General features: G+C 36.2%; 1 protein-coding gene across 1 annotated transcript; it reads left to right on the forward strand.

Moving 5' to 3' along the window:
• The first annotated feature begins 680 nt into the window (after positions 1 to 680).
• LOC110455828 (speckle targeted PIP5K1A-regulated poly(A) polymerase-like) lies at positions 681 to 18,940 on the forward strand. The gene is made up of 11 exons (XM_021506224.1): positions 681 to 988; positions 5,022 to 5,215; positions 6,051 to 6,677; positions 7,245 to 7,359; positions 10,500 to 10,609; positions 10,883 to 11,121; positions 13,679 to 13,908; positions 14,100 to 14,186; positions 15,085 to 15,209; positions 16,035 to 16,229; positions 16,954 to 18,940. Exons 1-11 carry the CDS (start codon positions 946 to 948, stop codon positions 17,842 to 17,844), a joined length of 2,856 nt encoding a protein of 951 aa, XP_021361899.1. The 5' UTR covers positions 681 to 945; the 3' UTR covers positions 17,845 to 18,940.
• The last annotated feature ends 1,887 nt before the right edge of the window (positions 18,941 to 20,827 follow it).

A 20,827-nucleotide genomic window follows, 5' to 3' on the forward strand; every position in this document is an offset into this window, starting at 1 on the left:
CCATTTCAGGGCCCAGTGCTATTAAAATTTGGTCAGTTGTGTACTTAATTATTGCACATATGTTTTCAAGTTGGGTAAGCGCACACGTATTAGAACCGTAATACACCCCCATTTCCCCATGGAAACTCTACTCATGGTCATCTGTTTAAAGTCTCATACTACTATTTAAATACCTCACACATGTGAATATATGTACCCCTGTACTTCGATCAACAATGGGCTGTAATTATATAATATCCAAAATACCCAAATAGCCCAAATACCTCATTAGGTTAAATAAATTCGACATCAAATATGGTATGTCAAACACATAACTAGCGCATGTGCGTGCAAGCCAAAACATATATTTGTTAAAGTAGCCTTCATGGTAAGTCTATCAACGATCTGTTATGCCAGAGACGTATCTGGTTATGCATTGATGATGGTACATTTCTCTCCAATGTTCAAAGTGGTACATATTTCAGATGTGATGTATTGTATGTAATAACCTAATATGACGTGATCAAAAAGACATCTTTTGTATACTGTGCCTATTACTTTAACATGTTTTAAGTGCTATCCCATGCATGACAGTAAAATGATGCGAAGAAAATCCTGTCGGGATTCGGGATACCGTCACTCCGGTTTCATTATTATACACCAGCATATCATTTCCGGGTATTGATAACGGCAAAAATGTACGTAGCTTAACATGATCTATTTGTTTCCGCATATCTATCATTATTCTACGATAACGACCATATACCGAGGTTCAATGCGCCTGGGATCATGAGGCCAAACTCAGAATAATAATAATAATACGAGTCTAGGCGAAAACAGACATAATTACATTGAAGGATTGCAGAGTAATCAAGGAAACAGTAATAGACTGTTTTAAGTTGAAGACAACATCGTGGGCGAAAGCAAGCGCAGTTAATTTCGGATGAACACGCACACGGCCTGACGATGTTCGTGATTTGTGAGATTTGCGATATCACCATCAACACTGGTAATTATCTTTTATAGGACTGTCACTATTTGAGCGCAAGTGTTTAATATGTCTTCAATGCTCAATCCACAGGGACCTGATAATTTGTTACAACTATATTTTGACCTATAAAGCAAAGGTCTTCTTTACACATGTACATCAACTTTCAGTAAAAATGCCACCTCCAGTAGCTCGAGTTTCCTCTGGCCCTAACATCATACTTAGACATTTTGACATATAGATGTCTGGTGTGGGCCTAGCCTAGCTGCGATAACGTAGCTTTCTGACGACGAGAGGTTTTTTTTTTATATATATTGCGTCGTCAGAGCTACAAAGCGGTCCTATGCCAAGTGTAACAGCTAGGAGAGGAAAAATGGGCGGCCAGACCTGGGTTCGAACCCGGGAGCTTCCTAACTCTAGACGGATGCTTAACCAATTGAGCTATCTGGTCGCCGACGATCAACCCAGACCAGTTCCGCTATGAATATTCCTCTCTCCTTTAACAAAGTCTTTGACCCCGAAGACACACAAGACACTATACCACCTTCTGTGGGTATATTTTGTTGGGCGCCAAATGTAACAGGAGAGGAAAAATGGACGGCCAGACCAGGGTTCAAACCTGGGACCTTCCAAACTTTAGAGGGACTCAACCAATTGAGCTATCTGGTCGCCGACGATCGACCCAGTCCAGTTCCGCTACACAACTAATGGAGCAAAATCAAAAGTGGTAATCTGTAAGATCACATACCACGACTCATATGAGTAAAATGTTATCAAAATATTGCATAATTGTTGAAAAAACGAATCCTTACCAATGAAAAAATGTTTCAAGAAATAAGCCAAGTCTGTCTTCGATTTTATTTTATATAGAAATGACCGCCATGACAGATCACTTGTGATGTTATCTTAATTATTCTTTCCATATATGGCCTGCATGGCCAAATATAGTATTACGACTGATGCCGCCATGTTTACTACAATTTCCATATTGGGTAATGACACCCATATCAAGACGCGTACGTCGGACCTATATCAGAAGAGAGACAATCTTTCCAGCTCAATTCAGATTTCGATTGCGCTTGCTACGTTAACTTGATAATTTAACGACATTTTAACTTCAAGTTATACAGGATATCAACAGAAATAGTTCATAATACAACCCTATTTATGGATGCGGACCAATGTACTGACAATTAATTCTAAAATTGCTTGCTCCATTACAAGGCATGGGATCGATTTAATACAGAGGAGGCCCGGGTATTAATATTAGTTCCATGTGCTATATGAACCTCACATTAGTACTAATATTTTTCATATAGCAATGCGCTCTGGCCCCACACCAGACATCTATATGTCAAAATGTCTAAGTCTGGTGTTAGGGCCAGAAGAAACTCGGGCTAGCTCCAATGATTACAAGGTAATTATACGAGAAGGTAGGAAAGCTCTCAATGTCGGCCCCACCTAATTTTCTCACATAAAAAAAAACACATTTCTAATTGATTTACGATAATATGCTTAGTAGTAGTAAGTGTAAGTACAGTTGGAAAGATGCATATTTTTTTTAAAAACCTCATAAATGCACTTAAAATGTATTCTCATTCTGCAGGCATAATCTTCGGTTCCTCCAAAACATGCCATTCTAAGTTTCAAAGGTTTTCGCAGTAACAGGATGTTTCGCTCTAAATCCTGTTTGCCCTAGGTTGTTTCGCCCGAAATATTTTTTTTTTAATTTATACGTTAATGATAAATATTTAAATATATCAACTTAACTTATTAATGACTTTCTTCATTGGTGTGAGGTATATTTCATGTAGAGTATGTGAGAGCGGAGTCAGCTTTTCACAGCTGCCGTTTGTCACACTCGCTTAAAAACAAGAAAAACACTTTTTTTTATGAAATTGATTTAAATGATATGGAAGACTCATTTTAATTTGTGACTTAAAACTACTTTTAATTGAAAGAAAATACCAAACAATGTTTCGCCCTAATATTTTTGTTTTAGGGCGAAACAACCTAGGGTGAACAGGATTCGGGGTGAAAAAACCCGGAACTGTTTTTCCCAGCCCCTTTTACTGTATTCAGTCATGAGGTTGATGTATGCAGCCACATGTGTGATTCTGAAAGTGTAGCCATTTTTCCCTAAAATAACCAGCCAATCAACATGTTTCAGCAAGATCTTTTCATTGACAACGAATTGGTTTTACATACAGTAGAATATTGTTATATATATTAAAAAAGAATAAAGAAGAAATCTTGTTGTTTTGGTACATGTACCAGGCTGATTCGGTACATCAGAGTAGGATGTTTCGATATTTCTTAAGGCTTTGTAAGATGAAAGGCTGAGGAATTTTGAAATATAAAACCGGCAACATGCTGGGTACAGGATGCAAACGAGTTGAAAAGTTGGTCAGTGCTGAAAATCATATATCGAATATCGAAACAACAAATTTGGGAAGTACAGTAATGTCTCTAACATGTATTGAAACATCTCGGTAACTAATCGTCGAGTACTGAAATGTCTGTACCCCATAAAGAAAACCAGAAACTACAAATTTTGGGTATTTATATACACAGTAATGTGTTAGCTAGAGAATAGATCACAGAAACTGGACCTCTGACAATACCACTTAAGGCCTAAGAATAAATTGTGTTTCTGGTTCCCCTTTAATAGACTATATTCAACAGCCTATCTGCAAAGTTTCTTACATGATTTGCATTGTTTATTCAATATGCAGTAAAAGATAAAGCACTCTTCAAGCAGGTGTTGAAGTATGGGCAAATCTGGCTGCAGAGTCCCAATATGATTGTACAAACGTAAGCAAAATATTCATATATCTGTCCAGATGTACATGTCCAGTCATCCTTTGTGATTGATTCTTAGTTTAGAATTCATTGCTGTTAAATGTATTTGATTCAGTAACATTGATATCTATATCTGTATGTTTTCTCATGAAAATGACTCACTAATAAGCACTACTTATGGCAGTTTGGAGGGGTGTGCACTGAAGACCTAATCAAAACTTTGTTAGGACACTCTTGAATTGATCATTAATTCTTCTCACAGTTAACCACTGAGTCTGTTAATAAATTCCAATCCCGGATAATGTGCAGTTCAAATGAATTTATAAATTTCCGTGTTACTAATTTTACTGATTTTGTGTTGAATTCTCCTTTTTGGCTCCATATAGGGTGTCATACCATAGTGTGTGCTGTTGTGTGCTCAATCATTTATACCAATGTCAGTGATAAGATTGGTCAGACAAAACTATATTAGGTCCTGTAAAAATCTGGTAACTATCTAACTGAATGTCCTGTAGCAGTGAAAGTGTAACACTGAAATAGGGTAGCTTTACAGTGTTTTAGATGAATCTTTGCTAAAAATAGAAGAACATAGTATTTGGTATAATTCTGAAACTCCCAATTTTGTTAACTGCATGCAACAAATTTTTACAATTTCCAAATCCACAGTCACCATTTCAAAAATAGTGAAAAAAACTGGATAACATACTGTATATCTATCTAACCATTCAAAGCAGTTGATAACAGGATACATGATAAAAAAATGCAACATTGAAAATATTGTAATTGGCTACTGGGAGGGTCCTTGAGTTGATATCTTAACCGTTTTCACCACTGTAGACCATAATGGATTCATTTATATTAATGCATGGTAGAGTCTACTAAAGTTACATAGGGGGAAAAGGGTTAAGAGTAGGTCTAGTCATGATCAGATCATGAAGTGTTTGAGTTGTGACCCTGGTTTATACCAATCCTTAAAGGTTTGTGAAAGACTTCAGTAAAATCTTATAAGTGAGATAATTGATAAAGTGGATATTTAACTCCTGGTGAGGAAAACTGATTATGAATTTTGTCCATTTACGTGAGTTTATTCTCAAATACTTGTATTTAACCTTCTTTGAAGCTAGCCAATTATACTGCAGAATGAACTCACTCTGAAACTTATGTCGGACATATAACTTTCAATCAATCATTTCTTGATTAATTCATAATCTATGATCACGATGGTTGATATAACGAAACTTTGTGCTTGTAGCGGAAGAATATGACCGCCACATCACAGGAAAACGACATATAAACCACCTCAATTATTACCGTGAGAAAAAGAAGCATGCTGGATGCAGTGTGTTTGTGAAGGGGTTTCCACCCAAAACCACAGAATGGGAAATGAAAGTGTACTTCAACAACTTCGGCCCTGTGGACAAGGTGATCTTCGACAAGAAAGATGAGGTGTGTATTTCTTACATGTAATTAAAGGTCAAAATAAAAAGTTAAATTGAATGTAATTTTCTATTATATGTTTATGAGATCTTACTATAAACTTGTTGCTTGTTAGACATCGCTTGTTAAGGTCATCATCTTTGCATGCTAAAAACAATTGTTAAAATTAATCCTTTAAATTCCAACAGTTTAACTGATAGAACCTTTCCATACCGTGATGATATCTAATTGAAATTAATTTCAAACCAATTGGGGCCATGTTTACTGAACATTTTAATATATTTCCAAGGTGTGTGTTTTAGGATTAACATAAACAGTCTTACAGTGTACCTGGAGTTTGACATTTCTTTATATTTACCTAAACCTCACGTATAGTAATGAGGATCTCTTTAAAGAATATGTTGGCCAGTTGCAAGAAAAGAACGCTTTCTACAACAACTGTCCAACTGAAGGACATCCTCTGATTATGATCATAATCACAAGTTCATGTATACATCCTGTCTTCCACTTATAGGTATTCACTGAAAATTCTCGCACATTTTTCATAGAATTGTCTCTTAACCCATCCGCACCGTCCATAGACCATAATGGACTCATCCCGATAAATGAATGGTAGAGTCCATTAAAGTTACTTAGGGTTGAAAGACTTATTGTTTATAAAAAATGTAGATAAGGGGACACTTCTGAATGTGCATTGATGGATGATTAGGTACTTTTTTAAGTATATATATATACATGTTTCGCTTATTTTTACAAAATGTAAAAATTCTTGGCCAAAGTCTTTTAAAGGCATTTTATAAATACATGTAATTGAAGTTATCAGGCTGTTGTCTTCTGTTTGTAGAAGTTCCCCCAGTATGCCATTGTAGAGTTTACATACGACCAGGCAGCCGAAAATTGTCTCCGCTACACGCAGCCACACATCGTCAACAGCACCAGACTCAACGTGAGGAAACGGGACTTCAAAGAGCTGTCAGAACAACCATATTTCCCATGGCAGAAACCCAAGTCACAACAACAACATTCTTGGAACCAACCCAGAGGTGTTCAGGCCCCACAGGGGCCACCTCAGGGTCAAGGTCATTATGATCGTTCCTGGGACAGCCAGAGAGGACATGGTTTTCATGACCCACGTGGAGACCCGGGGTATGAACCTCACTGGCAGATGGACGGAGGCTACGGAAATGATATGAGGAACTTTGATCCTAACTACGATCCAAATATTTATCCAGATTTTCAGCAGCAAGCTGTATTTGGTCACCAAGGTCAAGGCCAGAGTGGTCAAGGTCAGCAAGGACAGAAAGGTCAGCCAGGGCTCCCTGGTCAGGGGAAGAAGAAAAAGAAGAAAAAAGGAGGTGCTAACCCACAGGCTACGAGGGACAAGCCCAAGATGAAGAAAGAGGATGTAATTGACCTCCCTGTCACCGTGGAGGAATTCCTAAAGGAAATGATGTCACAGACTCAGAAAGGGGTAAGTGTCAACTGATATAAGATAAAATGGTGTTAGGGGGTCAAGAGATAAGTGCCGGTTAATAAATCCTAGAGGAAGTGACATCACAGATTCAAAAAGGGGCATGTATCAACTGATCTGATAGAAGGGTTTAAGTTATGCAGTAAGGGGTGATGAGTGTCCAGTTTTTTTTAAAGGAAATATGATTGATAAAGATGAATGTCTTTTGTTCTGACTGGAAAGAAGGGTTTAGGGGACTGACTGAGGGAGTGTCAACTTTTCTCAAGGAGGAACAGGGATAATGTGAGCAAAAGGAGTCTTCAATGATCCAGCATTGTACTGCTTGGACAAGGGAGGTTGTATTACCGTAGTTTGTAAACATAACGTTTAAAAACAAAATGACAAACAGATACACATGTACATGTTGGTTATGACCCCAAGATGAACATGCCATATAATCAGGTCATCTGTCCATCTGTCTGTCAATCCACACTATTTGGAATTTACATGTTGAAATTCAGCAATATAGTCATTTACGCAAACTGATTTGGTTTGTTTATTGATAAAGTCAATGCAATTTATATTCAGATTCAGGCAGAAATGGGGGTGCTAGGTGACATGATCCAGGTAACGTCACAGGAGCTCCAATCACGCTACGTCATCTGTAAAATTCTGGAGGATGTCCTGACCATGTTCTTCCCAGGTAACACAGCAGTTAACCTGTAACATGAAACAGTTGTGACAGATTGTTTTTTTTTAATTTTATTGTTATAGGCTAGCATGGGTGATGGTAATGTAACATAACAAAGTGTATTTGATCACAGGTAAAGTGAAGTGTAACTGCTATAAACAATATGTGTTTGAAATTAAAAAATATTTTATCAGAGCCTCATATTGTCCCTGTGGTTAACATTTTATTGTATTACATTGATTCAAAAATTAACTTTCATCATGCCATTAATGTCGCCATTCATTAATAATTTATTTAATTTGAATTCACAATAAATAAAATCAGAAATACAGTGAAACTCCACTTATTCAAACTATTATTACTAGAATACCACCTGTTCCTGGATTAGTTTGCTTGGTCCGGCCATGTTCTTGTTTAATCTTTGTAAATAAACTGCAATGGCTCGAATTCCTCATGTTCCCTAACCTATCCGTTCGTTGAACAAGCAGTTGCGTCATTTCGATTTTAATGTAACTCAAGATTCAAAGATCATATAGCTAGCAGGCCTCTTGTAAAAGTTTGATCAATTTGGACCACAATGCCTCATGTAAACTGAATTCATGAAGTGACAGGTATTACTCCACTTGAATTTGTGTGTTCAATGTCTTTGTCTTTAATTTTTCCTGATTTGCTACAACTTGTCGACTGTTACACGGAACAACAAGATTCCTCGAATTGAATGTTTCTTTTGCACAATATACCAATTTAAATAATTAACATTTAGATCAATTTGATCGCTGCTTAATGCGCTATTCAAAATTTTAATAGTCTTTGTACGCCAAGAAATCTAATGGACTAAAATGTTAATTGAGGTCCATTTTGCCTCTCGTAAGATATAATGGATTAAACATATGTCGCAATCTTGAACTCCCATTAACATTACAACCCCATGTTGGTTTGACAAGAAAATTAATCTATCTGAGATATAACCTGAAGGCCATTGTGATATCTGTACTTTCTGAAGTGTTGCTAAAGCCAGTATGACATCCGTAGCCATAATATTTGCCTATAGCTAATTTTCAAATAAAAGCGATGACTTTAAACATAAACTGTACCTTTAAGCTTGGTATCCATCATACTGGATAAGGTTCACCAGAGGGTGAATGGATATACAAGATATGAACATGATGAGACACTGTTTTTTCTATAATTTAAAATATTTGAATCCTTTACACAAGGATTAAAGATTGTTTAATTATGTACATATACATGTATGTGTGTATTTATAGGAAAAGAAAAAAAATCAGAAACACATAGATCTGTAAAGTATTGGTGAATTTAAAGCATAGCACACTGTTAATGGGAAATTTTCACCCAGTGAGACTTTTTTCTTTCCCCAGTAAAATCCATATTTGCCCAATGTTAATTTGGCCCACATTTAATAACGGTACAATTTATATTATCTTGTTAACTAATATTATACTGATGTTATGATAAAGTTTGCCATCATCAAAGAGTGTGAACAATATGAAAACTAAAGTGCAGGACACATTTTCTTGTATACAATTTGTAAATATAAAATATGATAATATCATATAGAGAAGAAGTTCAAGAAAAAATATCATACTTAATTGACTGTCATCATCTTTGGATACTTCTCCTTTCAGGCCTCATTTATTCAACTCCTGTTTTGTTGATTGTTAGTTAATGTCATGAGAAAGTAGATATTTCTGTCAAAGTTCCATGCTGGAGGTCAATTAAACTGGCATTTAGGAAGAGTTTTTGTCAAAACATGCGTAATGTATTTAAGTAGAAGCTTTTTTTCAGCATTTTCAGTCCAAGAAAGTACCTGCGCAAATAATGACATAGGAGCATAAATTACATGGGTTTTACAGTATAGAAATTACTTGTCTTTCAGAAAAGAGTTTCAAAAATAGTCTGAAGTAAATGTAGTACACTGTACTCAACAATCAATTTTATTCTGCTTCTGCTGCTGAGAAAAATTGATATTCTGCTATCGTTATTGTCTGCTGGACAAGTTTGTTTTAGTTGATAACGTATGTCAGACTCCCAGATCTTTGTCTTACATCAGTTTCAATAACAGTTTTCTTGGTCTTCATTCATTAATATGAATCATATAAAAGAGATATTTTCATAGAAATGAGTTTGTATTATGAAAAAAATGAATGTTTTATTTAAATAATTGTGAAAAAAAAAGATATTTTATCTAAATAAAAGTGTATAATAGTAACACATATTGATATCTGGATGAATGCCACTTCTAAACGATATCTGTCTACTTTGCTGTTTGCTTTATGCTTATTGCTCTTTTTAATATGTACATGCCCCATAATGTATTATAAATGTTGGTACTGTGTATTATTGTTTGGAACCTATTTTTTGTCTCGCTGCGACGAATTCGCTTAAGTAGCGGGTGTGAAACTAAGGTGTTGCTTTTACGTTGACGGCAGGGTCAATATTAAGTTTTTGCCTTTAATTAAGTTGGTTTCACTGAAAGTATAAGTGATAGACCAACCAAACTTGGACCATAGATGCATCTTAGATAGTACATCTCAACCCATGCATCAAATGCTGGAAGCGGCCTACCTTTCATGGCCCATTGACTTTGTCAGCATCTCTGATATGTGCATTGATGGTCAAAGCAGGGGCACAGGCGAGACTTAGCAATCGGAATGGCTTGCTTGTGATTTTGATAGTGATGTTGATTGATAGTAATTTTGATAGTAATTTTAATTGATAGTAATTTTGAAAGTAATTTTGATTGATAGTAATTTTGATGGTAATTTTGATTGATAATAATTTTGATAGTAATTTTGATGGTAATTTTGATTGATAATAATTTTGATAGTAATTTTGATTGTTTGATTGATAGTAATTTTGATTGATAATAATTTTGATAGTAATTTTGATTGATAGTAATTTTGATTGATAGTAATTTTGATTGATAGAAATTTTGATAGTAATTTTGATAGTAATTTTGATTGATAGTAATTTTGATTGATAGAAATTTTGATAGTAATTTTGATAGTAATTTTGATTGATAGAAATTTTGGTAAAAAGTCTTGTTCCCGTCTTCGGTATGATTTGTAGTTCAAGCACTATACATACATGTATAATGCACAACCTTATCTGTTTCTTTTACTTCGGGACAGGTGTCAGCATCAATCAGTTCGGATCCTCGGTGAATGGTTTCGGTATCAGAGGCTGCGACATGGATGTATATATAGACCTTACAAATCTTGGCATTCCGTGTCGTTCACAAGTAAGTTAACCATCTTTATAGACAAACCCATCAGTATTAGTCGTGACATCTATTTGTCAGTTCATGTACTCCTTTTTTACTCCTACAATAATGTATATGTATGTCCATATAAGTTATATATTAGCTATCTGTATAACTATTGTATTATACAGATGGCAAGCTATAGATCTAGAGTTTGTCTATATAACTGTTGTATTAAAAGCTTTCGAGTTAGTTTATATAACTATTTTATTACAGGCTATAGAGTTACCCTATATAACTTTTGTATTACAGTCTATAGAGTTACCCTATACAAGAGACATCCGATTCCTGAAGAAACAGAGGGGACCACTTGGCCATGATGATATGATCAAAATGATGCCAATCGATAAAGCCAAGCTGATTCTCCGAATCCTTATAGAACATGCACCGTCTTGTGAGGAACTAACGCTGATTCCGAGCAATCGTTGCCCAATAGTACGCTTCACACATAATGATACAGGCATCAAGTGTGACCTCTCCATCGATAACAAGTAAGTTGTGGTAGGATCTGTATAACGTATCAATGTTTCCAGAAAAAGACCTAATCAAATCAAAGATGTTGCAGACAGTGTCTACTGAATTAATTTTGAACCCCAACTTCTTAAACATTGTCTTTCATGTTTTTCTACATTTTTGTTTTCAAATGTTAAGTTTTTTTGTATAATGCTATTTTCATTTTTCATTTATTTATTTAGACAATATTAGCTTCCTTAATACCTTGCCTATTAATTGCCCACCTCAAAACTTGTGTTTGGAATAAAGTTATGCAGACTACCCGCTTCGGTAAAGGTTGATCGTCCATTATTTGCTACATAAAAACTATTACCAGTATATGTAGCTATGAATACCAGGTTCCCTTCCAACTTCAGGTACATGTAGCTTTTACCCGTACTTATCTAGCTGTGTCAACAATGTCAGCAATCAACATTTTTGATTTCAATACACCCGTGAGTTGTTTTACATATCCTTGATATACTAATAGAGCCATTCACTATCCTGATGTAAACAGGCATGGCGACTCCTACTACTCCACATAGACGGTATAACACAGTACCCGTAATATGAACCAACTTTTCACGCATACGTTCAATGATAAAACTTAATAATTTCTATAATTATGTCGTGTTTATGTTCATGATGTAAAGTATACAATTTTTGTTTTTGTTTCAAAATATCACATAGTCCGGACTTTTTATGGGTTTTTGCAAGCATTTAGTCACATTACCCGTTTCATCAGTTAGCCTGCAGTTGGCATTTTTCAATAATAAGAAACATAAAGCTTGCATACAATGCACAAAAAATGACGGTAAATGCTAGACAGAAACCAATTTGATGTCTTATGAATGGTAAGTTAGTATGGGTTAAGTTAATGTAGTTCAGTGGTACACAAGACTACAGTATATTGATGATTCTCCAGCAGCTGTAAATTCTAGGTCTGACTAACTAGAATAATGTCAAGGGAGGTTACTCTTACACAAAAAAACAGGTACTTAATATGGTTTTATCAGTCAAGTTTTTTGCTTTTCTGACAATAATTTACGGGAACATGTAGTCTCCGCCTTGCTATTTGCCCATCACAATTTCTTGTCCAGGGCTTGCACATAACCTTTACAGTGAATGAAAAAGCTTTATGAAACAAAATGATTATATATGCACTGTACAGGTCTATAGGACCATATAGCTAGGTTGTGTGCAGTGCACAGGAACCATAGATATTGCTCTGTCAAAATAGAGTTATCTCCCTTTTTAGAAAAGAAAATGTTCAGAGCATATCTTTTATTAAACTTGATACATGTGGTAGATGGACAGTGTAAAGTGAACAAGACCAACATTTAAGCATTGAACTAAAAGCAGTTCAATACTTATATTTACCATTTTAAGAATCTGTCCATCTCATGAAAATTTCAATTACACTTATCATTATTCAGCATTTAGTTCAAATATTGTTTGGATGGTGTATGGGTTTTCACTGAATAGAATAGCCATCGCCCGGGGAGGGTCAGTGATATCTAATGTAACAATTATATGACGTCATGATAATGATGACCTCAATAATCAGTCCATGGCATTCAACTGAATTTGGTAGGGTTACATAACGGCAATGCCATCATACAATGGTAAATATACCAAATTATACCAGAGTGTTGAGGATAAGTGTGATTGCTGTAGACAAAAACAAACATTAAAGATCGCTTACATATACTGTAAATGTAGTCATATTTGTTCTCTTAGAAATTCAGATTCCAGTTTAAAACTTTTCGCATAAAACAATTTGGTAGATGTCCCGAGTTTCACTGCATGCGTTGTACAGTGTTTATTTTTATGTATCCATTGTGGATAAGATTTTATATTATTTCTTTTAAAGCAACTTATCATAGTTTACATCACTTTATGAAAATAATCTGAACTGTGGCGACTAATTCCTAAAGGTGTCATTATCTGCAACTGGTTTTTTTTTCCATATAATAAATATGTTATTATAATGAGATGCACACAAACGATAGTTTGTCTAAAGGCATTCAAGAGAAAACAATTTCATTTGCCTTTCATGTCAGAATTGAAACCAGCTAACCAGAGTTCTATATACTTCTTAAAGTTCCAGATCATATATGATCAGATGGGTATTAATTGTTTCGTTTCAGAATAAAAGAAATTAAAAGAAAAACATTGTGATTGATATACAGTCGAACCTCGTTATCTCGAAGTCGACGGGGTCGTGGGAAAACTTCGAGTTATCTGAGTATTCAAGTTATGCGGGTTCATAGATTTGGTATGAAATTTGCTGTTGGGACATAGCACTAGCAGTTGTTGGTTTTATTAATAGTTAATGCTTTTAATCAATTGGCGCTATTGAAACCAATATTTTACTTCGAGGTATCCGAGGTTTTCGACTTTTCAGGGTTCGAATTATCAGAGTTTTATTTACTAAGATAAAGAACAGATTTGGCCGGGACCGGAGAGATACTTCGAGATAAACGGGGTCTTCGAGTTAAAAGAGTTCGAGATAACGAGGTTCGACTATAATTAAAAAAGGAATGTTTTTTTTAGACTCGCCCTGCAGAACACCCGACTGCTTCAGACGTTGAGTCTATATGATCAACGAGTTCGCCCCCTGGTGTATGCAGTGCGGTACTGGGCCAAACTTAAGGGCTTGGCAGGGAACCCACGAGCCGGACCAACTCTCTCAAACTACGCTCTTACCCTCATGGTCATCTATTATCTACAGAACCTTCGCCCCAAGGTCCTGCCAACTGTACAGGAAATGGCCGAACTATGTGGTATGTTATACATGCAATGACAAATAGTGTTTGTAGTTTATTATTATAGAGGTGATAAGACTGATCTATGTTTTGAGTTTAACAGGAAGTGACTGATGTATGTTGTTGTTTTAACAGGAAATGACTGATTTGTGTGATACTTGCGCCATTGTTGTAGTTATGTCATGATGAATGAAACGTCTACGTTTTAGGAAACCAGCGTACGATAATCGGTCGATGGGACTGCTCCTTTGTGGCGGCCCAGTTTATACCTCCTACCATGAATTCACAGACAAACGGTAATTATAATAATTTAGTATTTTGTCCTTGAATTAACTCTACAGTAGTGCTTTGATTTCTTTTTTTGCATTAAAAAGCTGTGCAAAATAAAGATGTGTAATGAATGAATATTTGATCCTACGCCCCCTGTTGGACCCTGCCCCTCTACCCCAAGGGGACACACTCTTTTGCTCAGGGATACATTTTCTAAATTAGGTTATAATTCTTTCACTGCCTTTTTAAGGAGACGTCTTAAAAATAGAAACCCCAGTTTACCCATTAGGGCCATGACCTTCTGCCCCTTGATTTAAGCAGCATAGGGTTAAATATTCGTAAGATTTGTTCAGAACAAGTGAAAAATATTAACCTAATTTTGGTGAACAGGATCTTATACTTTGACCAATTGATTTTAAATTTTATAAATATGAATAAGGGGCGTGGATCCAGAGGAGCAGGTTTTACCAGTTATAGGAGTTGATGTCTAAAACCTGTTTTTAGGTCACCTGAGACAAAGTCTCAAGTTTTATTAAGCATGGATGAATAATTTTTAGCTCACCTGGTCCGAAGGACCAAGGTGAGCTTATGCCATACCGCAGCGTCCGTCGTACGTCGTCCGTCGTCCGTCATCCGTCAACTTTACACTACTAGTCATGAACCACTCAGTTGGTTGAACTTGGTTTCTACTGGCAAGTCATAAGGCAGTGTTATATTCCCTGTGAATAAAGTGTCTTCATTATTTGACAATGGCAAATTAAAATTTAATAAAAAAAACTAGAAATGACACGTTTTTCGTAAATAACTAGAAATTACACGTATCCCGTAAATCTATTGTTGAGTTGTGTTGGTGATTTTAAAAATTTATAGCCGTTTTTGACTAATACTTTAGAGAAATACCTAACTGTTGTTATATTTCCACAGAGGAGCTGTTGACAGGTTTTTTCACCTTCTTTTCGGAGTTTGATTTCCACACCTTAGGCATGTATACAAGGACTGCACAGTCTTTCCCTATTGCAGAGGCAGCGAACAGCGGTGTCGCTATGAAGGTAAGAGGGACCATCCAATCTTTATACCCTCACCGATCTTTATACCCTCAGTTGTCAAGGAACTAGGAAAGGGCAAAGAGTGATCACTATATCATGAAATGTCAATATCAAAAATGTACATTACTATTGAAAGAAGATGCCTTGGGCAACAAGTCAATTGGTACCCTGAGGTCAAATTCACGGCAAGGGGTGAAAGGCCAAGTCACCAGAAATCTGGTTGAAATCCTTTTCCAGTAATATTCCATTGGTGTGATTCCCCATCTTACACATTGTGTTTGGGAAATGACAATCTTGTAACTCCTCTTATTTCAATGAAGATATATACTTGTGAGTACTTAGGGATCTCCGTACCACTGTCAAAAAATGTAACTACACATTGGAAACTGTTTTTTCCAGCATGATTTAAGCTTTGATTATTAATTTTTGAAAAAGAATACCATACCTTGCCTTGCGGGATTGTTATGGAAAAGAAATAGTGAAGGGAAGGTGTAATAAACAAAATGTAAACAATATAATTGTTCTGCCAGTTCAGTGGGGCTAGAGACTGTTACGAACCCTTGACCTCAGATAGTTATACTGTTTGTTCTGCCAGTTCAGTGGGGCTCGAGACTGTTACCAACCCTGGACCTCAGATCGTTAGACCGTCGTTCTAGTTGACTGAGCTACCTAGTCAACAGAAGTGTTCTGGCCAAACTGTACTACAGTTCTGTCCAAACGAAATTAAGGGGAGGTAACTGACCGAAAATCGGAGTGCAGTGGAACAGGGTCCTTACAGTTTCCCTTGAGAAAGATCCATTTTGATTGTATTGACCTTGTTGTTTACAGATTGGGATGTTCAACATGCAGGATCCGTTTGTATTAGACCACAATATCACACTTAACATAAACGAGAAAATGCGACAGCTTATTGCCATGGAGTTTCGCGTGGCAGCAGCTAAAGCAGCAAAGTGGCAACTTGCGGAGAAGGCTGCCACCAAGACCATACTAGATCTGTTCACTGAGGATGTCCCAGAGGGCGTGGTAAGTCGACGTTTAACAAGTCCCTACTACTCGGTGTTAACAGTACAGTTAACCATTTTGTGCCTCACGATTGAATGAGGACCAATGTGGTCTGAGCAACTGGAGTTAGTTTCTCTGATATGTGCATTGATGCTCAAAGTGGGGCATAATAGGCCAGACATATCAATCCGAATCGCTTGTATTTGTTTATATGCATTTAGCCTTGATTGGATTTGAATGATAGAAAGGAAGTGGATTTGTTAATTTGGAGGTACACAATGTTTTAGATCAATACTACTATGTATACGTAACATTAAAACCATTGTAACATCATTACCCTCCTTTCTGTCTGTAGGATTATAATGAAGCTCCACATCAGTGGTCAGTTTGTTGCTACCTCAGAAAGTTTCATGTTTTAGAGATTTACTCATGATTAAGGAATGAAATTGGAAGGGTCATTCATGCATGTCTCCAAGCCTTGGTCTTCTTTTCTTGGAGCTACAAAATTTACAATTTGGTAAAAAACCCAACACAAACTACTGGGAAAAGTCCAGCGGAAGTGAATTCAGTATATATAATATCAGTCCCTCTGTTTTAACCCATTGCCCCTGATGACACATTTGAACCCTTCCAATTCAAAGTTTGGAATAGATCATTATGAAATTTCAGTGATGAATGAGTTAACCTTGCCTTGAACCTGTATTGTGTTAAAATTTGTGAGTCATATATGACGCTTGCATTTCAGAAATTTACTGACCTTACCTGTAAGACAACATCTGGAATCCAGCTTGGAGAATACCAGTTTACCATAGAGCTCAAGATGGACTCCTTGGACCAGAGTCTGCTTCACACACTTAGGAAAACTGGCAATCTACAAGTCGCTTGGTGTAAGAAGATGTGTGTATTTGCCTATGGGATTCTGGAACGTGTGCTTATGTATGATATAGAAATCAACAAGACAAATGTGACAGAACCACTGCCAAAGTCACGCTACTATGATCACAAACCAAAGGGCAGGAAACGCACAAACAGCTCAGATGCAGTTGAGGCAGAGAGTAAGAAAACAAAAACGGGGACAACAGAAAAACCGGAAACTTCTACGGCTGGACAGAGTGCTGCTGAAAAAGATGTGGAGGCTTCAACAAGTCTTGAAGCAGGACCAGCATCTGCATCTGCATCTGCATCAGTGCCTGGGGCTGGGACTGGGACAGTGTGTACACCAGAAGCAGGAACAGGGGCGGTGCCTGAAGCAGCGCAACAGGAGGAGCCAATGGACGAGGGAGCTGCCATTTCTGAAAGTTACGAAGATGCAGATGTGTACCTTGATATGGATCTCAAGATATTCTGTAGAACATGGGCAGAGCGCAAAAAATTCCTCGCAGCATTCAAGGAGCGTGGTTACAGTGACAGTGTCGAGTTAGAACAGGCCGTGTCAGAACGCCTGTACTACGACCACTTCAAGACGGCCAGGTTCCCTATCGTGGAGTACAACTTCATTGTCAAGTCCATTGTGAACGGCAGTAATGCTGTGTTGCTGTTTACTGCACAGGGGGACAAAGATCAAAAGGAGTTCTACTGTGTCTTTCATTACATCAAAAAGTTCCTTACAAAAATGGCGGATAAACATTTCTCTTAGAAGTTCACATTGGGTCGATTCTCAAATACTGATACTTTTTGAAGCAAAATATCACATCGGATGATTTTTGAGTACCTCGCAAAAGTGATCTCTTTGGGAGATTCTGATTACTAAAATTACTCCTGAATCATTGCATTAGGACTTTTTAGCAGGCTGATCATGACTAATGGCCATTTTAGGAAAAAATGTACATGTTGATTGAGGGTTTCTCATTCATGTACATGGTTATCCTTTAGAGTGATTGCAGTCTATATTTACATACAAATTTCTTCGGATTTTGACATGTCAGAAAATTTTAGCATACAGTAGGATTGAAACAGTATTGAATCTGAGGAAAATAACCCTAAACAATAGGCTAATCAGAAGTACATGTAGGTAGTAAGAGGTACCGTAGGCCACAAGAGGCTTAGCAACCAAAACCAAACTTCAGATATTAGCTTAGTATGTGTGGGAAGTCTTTATTTGATGCACCACCCATCAACACTATACAAGAAAATGACTGGGAAAAAGTAATGAATTCCCGGTTCTATCCTCAGTTAGCATCAACACTATACAAGTTAATTACTGGGATTGAAAAATGAATTCCCTGTTCTATCCTCAGTTAGCATCAACTCTATACAAGTTAATTACCGGGATTGAAAAATGAATTCCCTGTTCTATCCTCAGTTAGCATCAACTCTGTACAAGTTAATTACCGGGATTGAAATATGAATTCCCGTTTCTATCTTTAGTTAGCATCAACACAATACAAATAACATTACTAATGTAGATCTAGGGTTCCATATCCTTGATGAACTCAAGATCACACATCAATGTCACTCTGAGTGTGTTACTGATGTAGGTGCAGTATTCCTTGTTATAAACTTGTGGAGTCTGAGATTGCTTATCACCACCCTACCTTTGTTTGATTTGAAGTTTTGTTAAAACATTGATTTATAGACGAGTGACAAATATTTGAGGATTTCATAAAAGTAATTGTTTTTAGACCTTTGTGTAGTGGTCATGAGTGGCTGTTATACTGCAATCAACGCAAACATCTAATGCCTCTCTGTTGAAACAACCTTGTATAAGTAATTAGTTCGTCAGAGTCTGGTCTGTTAATGTAAAAGCGGGTACATAACAACTTTAAATGATTTTTGACAAGAGTTATTTCCCTTCTGGTATCACATAAATGATTTTTGACAAGAGTTATTTCCCTTCTGGTATCACATAAATGATTTTTGACAAGAGTTATTTCCCTTCTGGTATCCCATAACACTCATGTCTGGATGAATAGTCACACTAAAATTTTCATTCAGTTTCGTTGAAACTGTGTTAATCAGCGTCACAATCATAAGTAAATATTTGTCAAATACACTGTTCTCTTGATTCTCTTGATAATTTTCAGGAAAAGGAAACATGTATATTAAAGGCATTACTTCAGTCTTTGGCATACAGCTCCATTTCTTATCTCATGTTGCTTTGCCAATTGAAGCTCCCTCTCTATAGTACATCGTAAAAAATGTGAATCGTAATTTTGTGCGATGCTTAGTGTATTCTGTGTTGTTGGTGTTGATATCACTACTAGTACTGTAGGAATTGACTTTCAGAATAAGATTGATCTGTTCGGAATAATGAATATATTCAAGTATAATTTGAAAAACAACTTTGTTTTTCTCATAAATCTGAATGCACATGTTTTCTTTGTCGAGAAAATTGCACCGAAAAATTTGGTCGTTGTGTTTACAAACAACTCTCTAAGCAATAGTAGGCGGGAACATTTAAATCAGCTGTCGAAATATTTATCAGATCAATACAAGTTGTTTCAACTGCCCTCCAATAACATAACCAATGCGACAGACAGGTGAATATTTTGCTGGAAAGTATGTACATTTTCTGGAAATTTCATCAGCTTACATGTTCAAGTTCTAAAGTGTCCGAAAAAAGTTAAATACAAACAGTGTAATAAAAACAAGTAGGAGAAGAATAGGAATTGTATCACAAGTAATTCTCGACTTTCCCATGCTTTTCGTGGCAGGGCCATATACAGAATGCAGTGCTTTTGTTAAATTGTAAAAGATTGATCAATAGATTTCACAGGACATCAAGACACATGCCCCATGTCTTGAAGAGCATCTTTCATTTCATTTGTTTTCAATGTTCATTGCATTATGATCCGTGCTAAAACATTCATTTACTCATGGAGATGTACAAATAATTTTATTCAGTCATGATCACTATTTGAGACTTTATGGATTACCAAGGCACACGTCGTGTACATGGAAATCTAGAACAATTGTAATGTCTACAATTTATCTAAGTGCAAAGTACACTTGGAGCGAGAAGTATATATACTTCACCATTCAATATGTTATACTGTAATACTACTATTTGTTAAAGCGATTTATTTTGCAATCAGCAACGATTATGTTATTTCTAGTTTTAGAAATGTGCTGAGTGTTTTAAATGTCTGAATCTTTCATTATCATTTTTGTTTGTCTTGAAGAGTGCATTTTTTCATGTCAATATGAAAAATTCTGAAAATATCGATCTATACCAATCGATATTTATCGCATTGCCATTATCATTTAATCATCAGTGTGAAACACATGTCAAAAATAAATTCATTTTGTATCAATTTACAGTTGTTCCAATTGTCAATCCAGTATTACCTTTAATTGCCTGAAAACTCTTTACAGTAAATAATTTCATATACAATTTAATTCATGATGGATGATTTGATAAAAAATTATTGAAACAAAAACATTATTTGGAGACTGTAGACCTCATCCAAATCCATAACCCTACCATGTCGTAGACAAAGAGTAAAAAATAATCACCTAATCATAGTATCCCATGCTGTAGACAACAACAGGAGAAATTGATCACCCAATCAATAACCCTACACTTAGTATCCCATGCTGTAGACAACAAGATGGTAAATTGATCACCCAATCAGTAACCCTACACTAAGTATCCCATGCTGTAGACAACGAGATGATAA

The sequence above is a fragment of the Mizuhopecten yessoensis genome, unplaced genomic scaffold, assembly GCF_002113885.1.
Source record: "Mizuhopecten yessoensis strain PY_sf001 unplaced genomic scaffold, ASM211388v2 scaffold8387, whole genome shotgun sequence".
Taxonomy (NCBI): domain Eukaryota; kingdom Metazoa; phylum Mollusca; class Bivalvia; order Pectinida; family Pectinidae; genus Mizuhopecten; species Mizuhopecten yessoensis.

Excerpts from the sequence above, each read along its gene's own strand:
- LOC110455828 (XM_021506224.1), top strand. The coding sequence starts at position 946 with ATGTTCGTGATTTGTGAGATTTGCGATATCACCATCAACACTG. Across the intron at positions 5,216-6,050 it reads TCTTCGACAAGAAAGATGAG|AAGTTCCCCCAGTATGCCAT; the intron begins GTGTGTATTTCT and ends TTCTGTTTGTAG. Across the intron at positions 16,230-16,953 it reads AGGATGTCCCAGAGGGCGTG|AAATTTACTGACCTTACCTG; the intron begins GTAAGTCGACGT and ends CTTGCATTTCAG.